The sequence below is a fragment of the Varanus komodoensis genome, unplaced genomic scaffold, assembly GCF_004798865.1.
Source record: "Varanus komodoensis strain SLA01 unplaced genomic scaffold, ASM479886v1 scaffold9, whole genome shotgun sequence".
In the NCBI taxonomy this organism is placed as follows: Eukaryota; Metazoa; Chordata; class Lepidosauria; order Squamata; family Varanidae; genus Varanus; species Varanus komodoensis.
Genome location: NW_025336598.1, coordinates 20,167,458 through 20,180,467, shown reverse-complemented (window position 1 = coordinate 20,180,467; position 13,010 = coordinate 20,167,458). Strand labels below are relative to the sequence as shown.

At 40.3% G+C, this 13,010-nt stretch overlaps 1 protein-coding gene across 12 annotated transcripts in view; it reads left to right on the top strand.

Annotated features, from left to right (window-relative positions):
* The window catches only part of APBB2 (amyloid beta precursor protein binding family B member 2), a 174,951-nt gene that overhangs the window by 73,994 nt on the left and 87,947 nt on the right, over window positions 1-13,010 (top strand). For all 12 annotated transcript variants that reach the window (XM_044417639.1, XM_044417637.1, XM_044417641.1 and 9 more), the window contains exon 3: window positions 7,857-8,681. In XM_044417639.1, the coding sequence (XP_044273574.1) occupies window positions 7,857-8,681 (825 nt within the window). The remainder of the gene's footprint in view (window positions 1-7,856; window positions 8,682-13,010) is intronic.

The window sequence follows — 13,010 nt, the reverse complement described above, 5'->3', positions numbered from 1 at the left end:
AGTGAGATAACAGATATTTTGAATGTTGTACAATGCTACATGAAGGATGGTGAGGAGGAAGGAGTAATACTTGGGAAGCATAATGATAACCCTTATTGCCTGGACACCCAGCAGTCACAGCAGCAGGAACACTGGGACCAGCCTTCCTAGTACCGATAATCTCTTAAGTCTGCCTGCAGTTGCAAGGACATCTTTCTAGGCTTGATTGAGTCACAGTCTGGTGGTGCTTATGTTACTATTTTTAACTTAATAGCATGGATTGGTTACCTTGGTCTAATGTTTGGTTAGCAGCACTGAGAGACTAAGTAATGATCCAGCTGCCTCTCTAGCGTTCCTGTTGTGAGTCTCTCCGAATCTTTCCCCTCGAAGCAGAAAACATTGTGGCATCTATTTTGAGGATGCTGTCAGAAGATGTACAAGATCATATCCTTAGGTACCAAATGTGGATCAATAACCCTCCTTAGGAGGGCATGATGAGGGCATCTCTTTGTCTTGCTAGTGTTTAAGCTTAGTAACCAAACCAACTCGCTGGCTCATTCTTTATGTTTCTGTGTGGTCCATTAAGTTCTCTTTGCAGCTGAATCAGAAGTGAGTAAGAATGGTTAGGGATTCCACTGTGAAAATGAGCCATGTCTCTAACCATTTTAGATCAAAAGATTTTTGAGTTTCAAAGGACACACAATTGGGTCCTCATATAGGATTGATCTGAAGCCTCAGATGAATTCTTTGAACTCATTGTTCCCTTTCTTATATTATCCTTACTTACTTTCTGTTGTACCTGGTTTGTTTGTTTTATTCTGTGGTCTGTACTTTTTTCTTAATGCTGGGATTCAGTAATCTTACTTGCTGTGCTGAGTGAATGAGGCTTACAATGAACTTGAAGCTAAAGAAAAGAAGGGATAAATTTTGCCTCTCCCTAGTTCCAAATTCTGCTGAAGCCTGGGATTCATTTTGGCAGTACCCTTGCTGGACCAAACAAACCTACCCCTTCTCAGGCTTCGAGCTGGAACAGAGCCATATGGGCTTGCCTCTGCATACCATGAATGCTCCCAGTGTCAGTTGTGCACAGAGGCAGAACAATCAGACGCGCCACCACCTCCTTTTTCCAGCTTGATGCTGGAGATGGAAGGCAGAAATAGATGGGTTTATCTTGTACCTAACAGACCCTCTGAATTTGAAGTGCTCATTAAGCACAAAAGGAGAAAAACCAGACACACCTTTGAACTGGAGAGAAGAGGCAGAAACAAATTAGTTGACTGCTTGCCTAATGGACACTCCTGTTGGACACAGAAGCAGACCAATCCTTTGCATCCCACTTCAGCTCTGAGCTATTGAAAAATAAAGACTTGTATATTGCTTCTCCAGTACGAATAGCTGAAAGTGGGCAGAATTTTCCTTGATTCTCATGCTTGATTTTTCCTTGATTCAGAGATGTAGCATAAGGTAAAGGTCAGTAACCTGCTCCTTGGGTGAATGGGGACTTGGTGATCCACTAGTAAGGCCACCCAAAATTTCTAGTTGCTATTAGAAAATGGACATGTGTGCATTCTACCAGTGTTCAAGTGTACATTCTTGACTGACACCGAATCTTTGTGAATACTATATGTGAAATATTATAGGTTCATGGGGCAGAGGACTCCTAGAGACCCCTAGACTCCTACATGGAGTTGTGTGCTTTCAACTTTGTATTGAGATGTGGAGTTAAAAATAGCTTCTGTGGTAGAGGTAGATAATTTTAAGCCCTGGACTTAATGGCCTTATGGAGGGTCTCCTCTTTAGATGGTTGTGTGTATGTATTACTTCATTTACTTCCAGTCCTGCTGCTACTTACTCTGTGACCCTGACATTTTACCCCAAATGGTGTTCCTGATGGAATTGGCACCATTGCATGTTGTTGCCTTTCTAATATTCACAAACATTCTACACACTTGTACCCCTATAATATTCCCATTCTTACACCAAGGATCACAGTCTAAGGACCTACCTTCCACTTTTACACAGTCATACAGAATTTTCTTTGCCTGAAGTGAGTGTATTGCTACCCTGCCCCTAACCATTTTGTTTACAAAAACGAACTCCCCACAAAATTCTAAGAGGGTTTTTTTTTTTTTTTGTTTGGGTGGAGGAAATGTTTAATATCACAGTGAACATTATGCTGTTGTTACGTGCCATCAACTTATGACAGCCCTATGAATCAGGTATCAAGAGTGTCCTGTCCTTTACAGCCCTGCTCAGCCCTTCTAAAGTCGAGGCTGTGGCTTCCTTTATGAAACTGAGCCATCTCATGTTTGGTCTTCCTCTTCTTCTGCCTTCAACTTTCCCGACCATGGTTGTCTTCTCCAGTGAGTCTTTCCTTCTTATGACGTACCTGAAGTGCAACAGCTTTAATTGCTTCCAGGGCAAGTTCTGGCTGGATCTGATACAGGATCTACTTGTTCATCTCTCTATAGGGCATCTCCTCCAGCATTCATTTCATTCTGTCAACTTCCCTACTGTCCAGTTTTCACACCCATACATAGTGATCAGGAATGATTCTGGTGGATGATCTTGGTTTGAATTATCTTGGTGTTGGTCTCTAGTGAAATTTCCTTGATGATCTTTTCTAGTTCCTTCATTGCTACCCTTCCAAGTCTCAGTCTTCTGTTTTCTTGGCTTCACTCTCCATTTGAATTGATGGTTAAGCTGAGGTATGCAATATTTTTCAGAATGTCAGTTTTTTCATTGATCTTAAAGTTGTGTAATTCTTCTACAATTATGATTTTTTTTGTTGAGCTGCAGTCCTGCTTTTACACTTCTTTCATTTTCATCAGGAAGCATTTTCATTCATCACTGTTTTCTTTCACTAATATGGTATCATCTGCCTGCATTAAATTACTAATGGATCTTCTGTACATATTAATTCTTCCTTCTTCTGATCCTAATCCAACTTTTCTTATGAAATGTTCTACATACAAGTTGAACAAATAGGGAGATAAAATATAACCTTGCCTGACGCCTTTGCCAATAGGGAAACATTCTGTTTCTCCATCTTCTGGCCTATGACAATCAGCATGTCCTGTTTTAATGTGTTATAGATTTCCTCTTGGATGCTTACCTAAAAGTTTTTAGCATCTGCTGTTGGAGCATAGACTTAAATGATAGATATGTTGGTAGGTTTTCCCTAAATTCTGATTGATATCATTCAGGCAGCCTTTGCAATATAATTATCCTTACAGCCTGTGCCACATCTTATCTCAGAATTAGAACTATTCTGTTTCTTCCAAGTGTGTCATTTCTGGAGTAAAATACTTTGTGTTTGCCTGATAATGCCCCATTCCAGTCCACAAAGTACTGCAGTGTTTAACCATTATATTTCTTGCTTTATGCTTTCCAGTTTGTCCTGACTCCTACTTCTCACTTTCCATGTTCTAACTGTATGGATCCTGTGGCATCAGACTTTCCTTTTAACTCTGTGCACATCAGCCAGTAGACTTCATTTCAACTTTGCTCTAGTTGCATCATCAGTGACAGTGGTACGTGTAACTTCCTTTGTTTTTTACCAGGAGCGGGTTCAGTGCCTTTCACCCTGGTAATCTCATCTTCAGGCACTATCTCTAGTTTCATTTTGGATTGTTTCATCTTACAGTTTTCATGGTAAGACAAATTCAGAAGTAGTTTACTACTGCTGCCTTCTGCATATTAACTAACCAAAGTTAGTTTAAGCATTGTTGCCACTGTCTGCCAGCAACGGTTCACCAGTGTCACCTTCAGCTGCTGCTCCTGCCCAGCAGATGCCCTTGAATAGTTTCTCTGCCCCCATCACCATTAGAGATATCCATTCTCTTCTGCAGATATGGCTGTTAATCCTTAAGAGGGTGGGTGCATTTCAGTGATCTGGGTTCAAGGCAGGTTACAACATTAAAATTCATACAGTTAAAACATAAAATATATACAAAAGTTAATATCAGTTTGAAATTAAATGCTTATGATTAAATCAGTTAGATATTAAAATAAATCAAATACCCAAATTAAAAGCGTTAGCCAGCAATATAAAAATAAAATGAAAAAAAAATCTTTTCAGAAATCCAACAGGGAAGGTGCCAACCTAGCTTTCCTACAAAGGTAGTTGCAGAGCCTTGGGGTAGCCACTGAGAAGGCCTTCTCCTGCATTCCCACCAAGCTTACCTGGAAGAGCTTCTAGCCCAGGAAGGCTCATAATGAAGAATATGGTCTTTCAAGGTAGCCTGGATGCAATTTGTATAAGGCTGTTTAGGTCATCACCAGCACTTTAATTTGTGCCTAGAAACAAACTATGAGCCAATGAAGCTGTTTCAACAGAAGAGTTGTCGGCTCCCTCTAGCCAGGAGTCTGGCAACAGGTCTCTGAACTAGCTAAAGTTCCTGAACACCCTTTTCCAATAAGCCTAAGGTGGCTTACAGTTTTATAAAATAAGATGCAGTCTAAGATCCATAGATGTTATTGCAAGGACAGCAGTCCACTGATGAGAACTTTTATGGTCCCCACAGCAGTTTCTTAAATTCCCAACTGTGCTAACAGGTTGAAAAAGGTTAAGGAGCCATAGTATACAGGTCAATAAAGGCTGGAGACCCATGCTCTTTTACATTCAGATTGACATAATATTCTACTACAATATTTCAAGTATATTTTGTGTCTGTGAAAACACTGACCATTATTATGAAAGCCAGATCAGATGATCTTCTGTTTTCTGTCAACATTGCAAAAGACAACATTTGAGCCAGATGCTTTATTTTAACAAGTACAAAGAACTTATCATTGATCAGCAGACTTACCAGAAACATATAATTTATTCAAATGGACATGTTCTGTCTACCCTTCCCCATTTTTGTATAGACATTTCCGTAGTTGCATAAGTCTCTCAGTTCTCGTTTGGTAAACAAACCCCCACTCAAAATCAAAGCCACTTCATACTTTATATGGCTGCTCCATGGATACACTATAGTGTGTGTGTGGGGCGGGGGGGAGACCCACAAGTATAAAAGGGAATATGCATTGCTAAATGCTTGGGAGGATACAACAAATTCATACAAATAAACTATAATTGGTTTTGGATTTCACACAATATATTTGTTTAATAGCAGTAGTGGTACAGCCCTAATTATAATAACATCTCTAAAAACATCTCTCCTTGCACATCCTTAGTGATGAGGTCACCACTGAAGAAAGCCTCTCTAGCCCTAGAAGATCTCAGTAATTTTACACCAGTAGTCAATATCATTTTCCTGGGGTTAGGTCCTTGAGCAGATAGTAGCCTACCCGGTCCAGGTACTCTTGGATGAAAGTTTCACTCTTGGATGATTTTTTAGATCCATTTCAGTCAAGGTTCAGCTGAGGTTTTATACTGAAAGAGATTTGGTCATCCTCTGTGATGATCTATGGTGGGAGAGAGAGGGAGGTAGTGTGACCCTGTTGTGATGTTTCTGGATTTTTGGGGGCTTTCATTAACCATGGTACCCTTCTGGGATGGCTTTGTGAGGTGAGGCTGGAGGGTATGCAGTTACAGTGGTTTTGCTCATACTTTGATGGTTGGCTACAGAAGGTTGCACTTGGGGAATATTGATCAACTCTTGGACTCTGCAGTATGGAATTCTTCAAGAGCTGGTCTTACTCTCATGCTTTTGATGAAACTGGTGAGTGGGATCATCTGGAGTTTTAGAGTGTGCTGTGCTGCCACATGTATGTTGATGACATGCAGCTCTATGTTTCCTTTTCATCACCAAGTGAGGCCATGGATGTGCTAGTCTGGTTTCTGGCTCTAACAATGGTCTGGATGAGGGCTAACAAATGGAAGCTCAATCAAGACTGTGATGCTGTTAGTGGGCACTTCCTCTAACTACATGAAGGGCATTCAGCCTGTTCAGTACTCTCCTTGAAGGAAGAGGTTCATAATTTGGGGGTGTTCCTTGTCACTTGAGGCTCAGGTGTCCTCAGTGGCATGTAGCTACAGCTCCACCTAGTGGCCCACCTATGTCCTTATCTGGGTAGAAATAGCCTGGTTTCAGAAATCTGTACTCTGGCAACCACTAAAATAGATTACTGCAACGCACTCTATGTATACTGCAACGTACTCCTAAAGACTTTTCAGAAGCTGCAGCTCATGCAAAATCAGAGAGCCAGTGTGGTGCAGTGGTTAAGAGCATGGGACTGGGACTCAGACGATCTGGGTTCTAGTCCCCGCTTGGCCATGGAGCCAACTGGGTGACTTTGGGCCAGTCACAGACTCTCAGACCAACCTACCTCACAGGGTTGTTGTGGGGATAAGATGGAGGAGGAGATGTAAGCTGCCTTGAGCCCTTTGTAGGAAAAAGGCAGGATAGAAATCGATAAATAAATAACCACAAACTTGAATCAGAAGCTCCAAACAGCACCAATTCTGGGCTGCTTCCATTGACTACCTATACGCTTCAGAGGCCAATTCAGGTTACTGGTTTTAAACCATAAAATCTACACAGCTTGTGACCACAATACCACAAAATTGGTAGTCTTTCTGGACACTATGTTCAAGATCTAGTGCATGTCTCCATTTGATACCTGTGAAGGAAGCTTGGTTGTTGGCAGCAAGAAGGCAGCTTCCTTTGTTTTCAGAGTTGGCCCTCCAATTATGAAACAGGTTTACCACTGAGGTCCAGCTGGATGTTAGGTTAAGATTGTCCTGTATGGCAGGGCTTTTAGTCAGTTCTTAAAAGTACACTGGAAAGTTATATCAGCTCTTTAACAGGTCTTGCTATTTCAATTTATGAAAGCTTTTACAGTTGTTTAAATTCTATTTTAAAGTTCATTTTTAAATTTTGTAGTGAATTTTAATGCTTTTATTGGTACCTGTATTTTATACTTAATCATTATTATTGTATTTATGTGCTGCTCTACATCATAGCTTCTGTTGGATGGTGTAGAAATAAAATTAATAATACCAACAGCAACAATAAATCAACTTAAAACAGCAAGGGTAAGATAAAAAGAAAGACTATAAAGAATCAGTAATTTTGTTCAGTGGGACTTTTTTTTGCTAGTATTTGATTGAAGCCCTTATCTATGGATGTGTAAATAAATAAGCATAACCTAAGTTCAACAAATTCTCCAAATCACATGTTGAAGCTTGTTCCAACTCCAGTCTATATCCAATTAAGAGCTTTGTTTTTCTCTTCTTGCATGAAAATTTATGCATGCTTTTCCAAATGTATGTATCAGTTATTTGCATCTTTGAAATATACACGTTCTTTTTCAATTGCTTAAAATGATTTTATGTTTATTTTTCCGAGGGACATTTTTTCATGCATATTTCTCAAATGCATATGTGCTGTTGCATGTACGGTTTTGGTCCACAAATCATGTTGCAAGTTTAAAAATCGGCAGACTTCAAGTCCAGATTATGTCCAAGTTCATGTTTGGCCTGGTAGGTGCGAACTAGAAAAATGCTGATCCAAAAATAAACTGGATTTCTCACACATATTTACTCCTACTCTGTGGGGAGACAACCTATTGCCCTCCGGATGGTTTGACCTACATGGATCATTGCTCATCATGGGCTATGCTGACTAGGACATCTGAAGGGCCACAAGAATATATATGTACCTCATTTCTCCCATCTGCTGTATAGAGTAGTGGAGAGAAGGACATACCAGGTTGTGTTCTGGCACTACGAAGAAGAGATATGACGTAAAGCCCTTAGCCACTTCCATTTCTGTGCAGACTTGCCATTACATTAAAGATGCTATAGTTGTTGCTTATTTATCTGCTGCGTATATGAATGGGTTTCCAATGTTGTTTCCGGATACAGTTAACTCCTGGGTGATTATGATGCTAAGCATGTCTCATGAGTATTTCTTCTTCTTCCTCAGTTGATTCTGGAGTGGAAACGTTGGCTGGGTTTATGGCAAGCAATAGCACAACGGATTTTGTGAATCGGAACGGTCCTGCAACTCCACCCAACACCCTTCACCTGCGCTCCTCCCACAATGAACTACTGAATGCTGAAATAAAGCACACAGAAGTCAAGAACAGCACCCCTCCAAAATGCAGGAAAAAATATGCATTGACTAACCTCCAAACAGCCATGGGCCTTTCTGATCCTGCTGCGCAGCCCCTCCTGGGTAACAACTCCTCCAACATAAAGCTGGTGAAGAATGGCGAGAACCAGCTTAGGAAAGCAGCAGAGCAGGGGCAACAGGATCCCAATAAAAACCTCACTGCTCCGACAACTGCTGCAGGCATAAACATAACTTCTGAGAAGTTGGAGGGAAAAGAGCCAAACCAGCAAGATTCTTCAGGCAGTGAAATACTCCCCACCCAACGCCGAAGAACCAAGAGTTTCCTAAACTACTATGCAGATCTTGAGACATCAGCTAGAGACGTTGATCAGAATTATGGAAACAGCCAAATGGTGGGGGAGGAGAAACTGTCCACTCAATGCAACAGCCAGTCATCCATGGTGATTGTGAATGGGGAAGTGTTGCCTCAGAAGCAAAACACATCAACGAGCCCCGAAGATGGGCAGATAGCAACCATATCGTCCAGTCCGGAGACAAAAAAGGATCATCCAAAAACTGGTGCCAAAACAGATTGTGCACTACACAGAATTCAGAACTTGGCTCCTAGTGATGAAGACTCTAGTTGGACAACTCTGTCACAAGACAGCGCTTCTCCAAGTTCACCGGAGGAAACAGGTGTGAATGCTCCCTTTATGTGTTTTGTGTGGGGAGGTGAAATGTTATGTGCTTGAGTAAATGTGTGCTAAGCTTAAAAGTTGGGCCAGTGTATGAGATGGCACTTCAGCTGAGATTACAAACATTGCTGACATTATTTTTAATCTTTACACCAGAACTTTTTATCCTTTAGCATTACAGTAGCTCATCTATAATGTTTTCTTAAAGGTTAATTCTTAGCTTTATGCAAATAGCTATGCTGAAAACAGGGGACTGCAGGTAGCACAATAGTTTAAACAGCTGTGCTGCTGGGCTGGTTGATTGAAAAGTCACCAGTTTGAATCTGCACAACGGGGTGAGTTCCTGTTGCTCCGTCCCAGTTCCTGCCAACCTTGCAGTTCGAAAGCATGCAAATGCAAGTAGATAAAAAGATACCACTTCGGTGGGCAGGTAACAGCGTTCCATGCACCTCGGGGTTTAGTCATGCCGGCCACATGACCACGGAGACTGTCTGCGGACAAATGCCGGCTCTCTCGGCCAGGAAACGGAGATGAGCACCGCCTCATAGAGTCAGGCATGACTGGACTTAATGTCAAGGGGAAACCTTTACCTTTATGGTGAAAACAAAAGAATGGCTACTGAGGTTATGGCACAATATTTTTAGAACTATGAATATTTTTGTATTTAGTATTGTTGCTTTGCATTTATTTCTGTATTTTTGATATTTATATTGGCTTCCTTTACCAGTGAATTCTGCAGTGACTCACAGAACACTGCAGAAATGAAAACCACAAATATAAAACAAGATACATATTCTTGTTAGCAACAGAGAAAATGAAACCAAATTATACAGCATTTGTAAAACAAAAAACCAGAAGTTATTACAATACATAGAAATCAGCCTTAAGTTCATACACATTTTTAAAATGCCTTGGAAAAGAGAAGTTTTAATGTGGTACCAGAAAGGTCAAAATGAAGGCAGCAGGTGAGCCACTCGCAGGGAATATTCCACAACCAGACTTGGTGATTGGTATAGCAGATATTTTTTCTTCAAATTGTGTGTTTTCACCTGGTAACTCAATCCTGACATCATGTTATTTCAAAATGTTTCATTGATGTCTGTGGGATTTGGCTTCATGATAGGTATGCTTAGGATTGTGTTTGAGCTGCGTAATATGTTACTGGTGCAGTGCAATTTGAAGAATTGCAGAACTGACCATTAAGAGAATTTTAAATTTATTTTATTATAACTGTGAAAAGAACACTATAAAAAGAATATATATAGTGTTTTATGTGGGTAGATTTTAATTTTCAATTAAACAAAACTTAAAGGCAGACCAAATATTCGTATATGTATCCATTCAGGAATGATATCTGCATGGCATCTGTTCAAATGTTGAAAGCATCATTAGGTTCTGAATCCATCTCATCACAGAAGGTGAATATTTATCTTTCCAGTGGTGTAATTTTAATCTTGCCCTTGTCAAGAAGGAAAATCCATTTATCTAGGGAGATAGTGTAAAGGGCTACTTGCATCAGTAAATATTAAAGTCTATTTCAATAAAAAGTTTTAGACATTTAGAAACCTCCTCCCAAAAAGAAGCAATTACTGGATATAGCCAAAATGCAATTAGAAGAACCAGTAGCATTACTACTCTTCCACCTGTTAGCTGACTTAGACAAACCATTATTAAGTAGACATTGTGGTGTCCAGGAAACAGGAAGCAAGAGTTTTGGTTGAATAAGAGCTAACCTGAAATCCCTTACAACTGTAGGTATTGGTGCTAAAGTAACAATGTTTTACTTAGACTGAGTAAACATTGGAGTTAAAGGAGTACTAAAGGGACATAAGAAGATTGCAGAGAAGCTGAATGGATTCTTTTCATTTGCATCTTTTTACTGCAGAAGAATAATACAAAGATCAATAGAATGATGTTTTCAGCAAGAGAATCAGAGGAGGTGAGGCAAATAATAGTGACAAAACATGGATATGGAAGATATTCCACTGGTTGTCCACTACATAAAAAGAATCTGGGACTAGACGGTTGTTCAGTCTAATCTAGTACAACACTTCTTATTTTTGTATCTTCTTGTTTGTCTTAAATCCCAAAGGAAATGAAAATTAATTCAGTTTCTTGGATTTGAAAGGGAGAGGCTTACAGTCAGTTAAGTTATGACACAGTATTTATCACAGAAAGAATTAATAAACTGCTTAATTCATCATATCAGCCAATTTATACATTTAGTCTAATAGCTCAGTTGCTTCTTAAAATAGAGTCATGTGCGGCATCTCTACTTAAGCTGTGGTGTGAAAAACAGATGGTGGCAGTTTCATGAATGCCAGCATTACTCCATTATCCCATTGGGTTAGGTTGGCATGAATCAGATTTCTGCAAGCAGATGTTGGGGTCTTTTCATGCAAAACACATTGCTATGTGATGATGTCTCTACATGATTATGTTTCAAGTGGTTACCTGATCCACTAATGGTGTGCCATCTTTGAATTGAGATACCAGCAGAATCTATGTAAGACAATCGTATTCAAGCCAGGATTGACTCCAGGCCCACTGGGCTGCCTAGCTAAAGCCTGGCCTGTGCTCCTCTTCTCCTTGAATGCTCCATCATTTTCTACCACTCTCATTTCTCCATGCAGCTGCCTACCAACTATTTCCATTATTTATCAGGTTTAGCTCTTCTTCGCTGTAGCTCTGCCTTCTCCAACCAGGAATTGTCAGATGTTGTGATCTACAATTCCCATAGTCTACCAGACATGCTGGCTAGGGCTGATGTAATATCCATTTTCTTCTCTAGTTACTTATTCAGATGTTTTCTATTCCTTCTTTAACTACTCTACTGCTCCTGTAAATTCCAGAGGTTCCAGGCTGGGCCTAGCCCAAGTTTCTGTTACTAAGGAAAAGGGCTTGGGGGAGAGAGGGGGGATGACTCATCTATCAGACCATGCTTTTTAAAATACGTTTTTTAGGTTTCCCCAAAGCTATGGAACAAGACAGTGAAATATGAGTGAATTTGGCCTGATAAATCTGTGCTTCAGCATTTTTTGAAACAGCATAAAATTCCTGCCAAAATTGTCTACCTGATCTATGTTCCTGCATGGATACTTAACTCTGTAGAAGAAGGGAAGGGTCTGCCATTCCCTTCAGTGGAATGAAATCCAGGAGCTATACTATTCAGCAATTTAAACCATTCAGTGTTTAAAAAACTGTGCTGTTGCATACTGTTGAATACATTAGTGTACAAGTGGTCTAGTGTTGAGCACTATAAGCAAAAAGATAATCCAACTCTGGCACAAGCTCACAATTTTGCTTTGCTGCATTAGGCAAGTTGCTTTCCCAGTGATACATGAAAAAAAGTGGAAGCTGTGTGGAGACACGAGCCAGTTGCTTGTCATGTTCAGTGCTGATTAGGAATGGATGGTTGGGATGGCACAACAGGCCCATATTGCCAAATAAGCCAAGCGGCATGGGCAAATCAGCTGATGTGCTTGACAGACAGTGGAACACATAGTAGGTTACTGCTCCCTTCCCCTTCCCTCTCTGATGGATATACCAGCAGACACTGCAGGAGTACTGCTCACCAAGAATTTAGGTCATTTTGTGCTCCCTGCAACTTTCTTCCCTTTTACATTTGTGGGGGGCAAGGCGAGATAGCATGAAAAGCAGCTGTCAAAACTACCTTTCATGATTCCCATTTTGCCAGTTATCAGCATAGATTGACTCTATCTGCCTGCATTATTTCCAGTAAGATTTATGTATTACCTATTCGCATAGATGGTTTTAATCCTTTCCAAATCCCACTTGAAAAATGTAGCTCTCACTTTGCCAAAATGTTTCTCCTGCAAATCCTTACATCACACCTCTCAAAATTGTTAGTCCCACAAATGGGAAGCCTTCTCCTTTTGAAATGGTAGAATCGTGGGAACAAATGTAACAAATGGACGCCTGGGATATACAAGCTCCTCCCAAAAAGCCCAAGGTCTTGCTGTGATGGGAGTGTTCAAGGTGCCACCCCATTTTTACAAGCATGCATCACTCATGGCTTTGGAACCTTTAGACAGTTCACTCTTTGACAGAAGGTTCCAAAGTGGAAGTAACTTCCTTGCAACCTTCCGGTCAACCAAAATTGTTTAGTTCATAGATGTTTTCACATGTTGGTACAGAGGACAGTTATAAAAACAAATACTGATATATTAAGATCAGTGAAATAAATGTAAAATAAATAAAATAGATTTAAGTGGATACTACCTTTCCATAAACATACTCAATCTCATTCTTTTCATTTGGCACCCCATCTATGGAATACACTCCCCAAAGAGGTTTGCCTGGCTCCAGT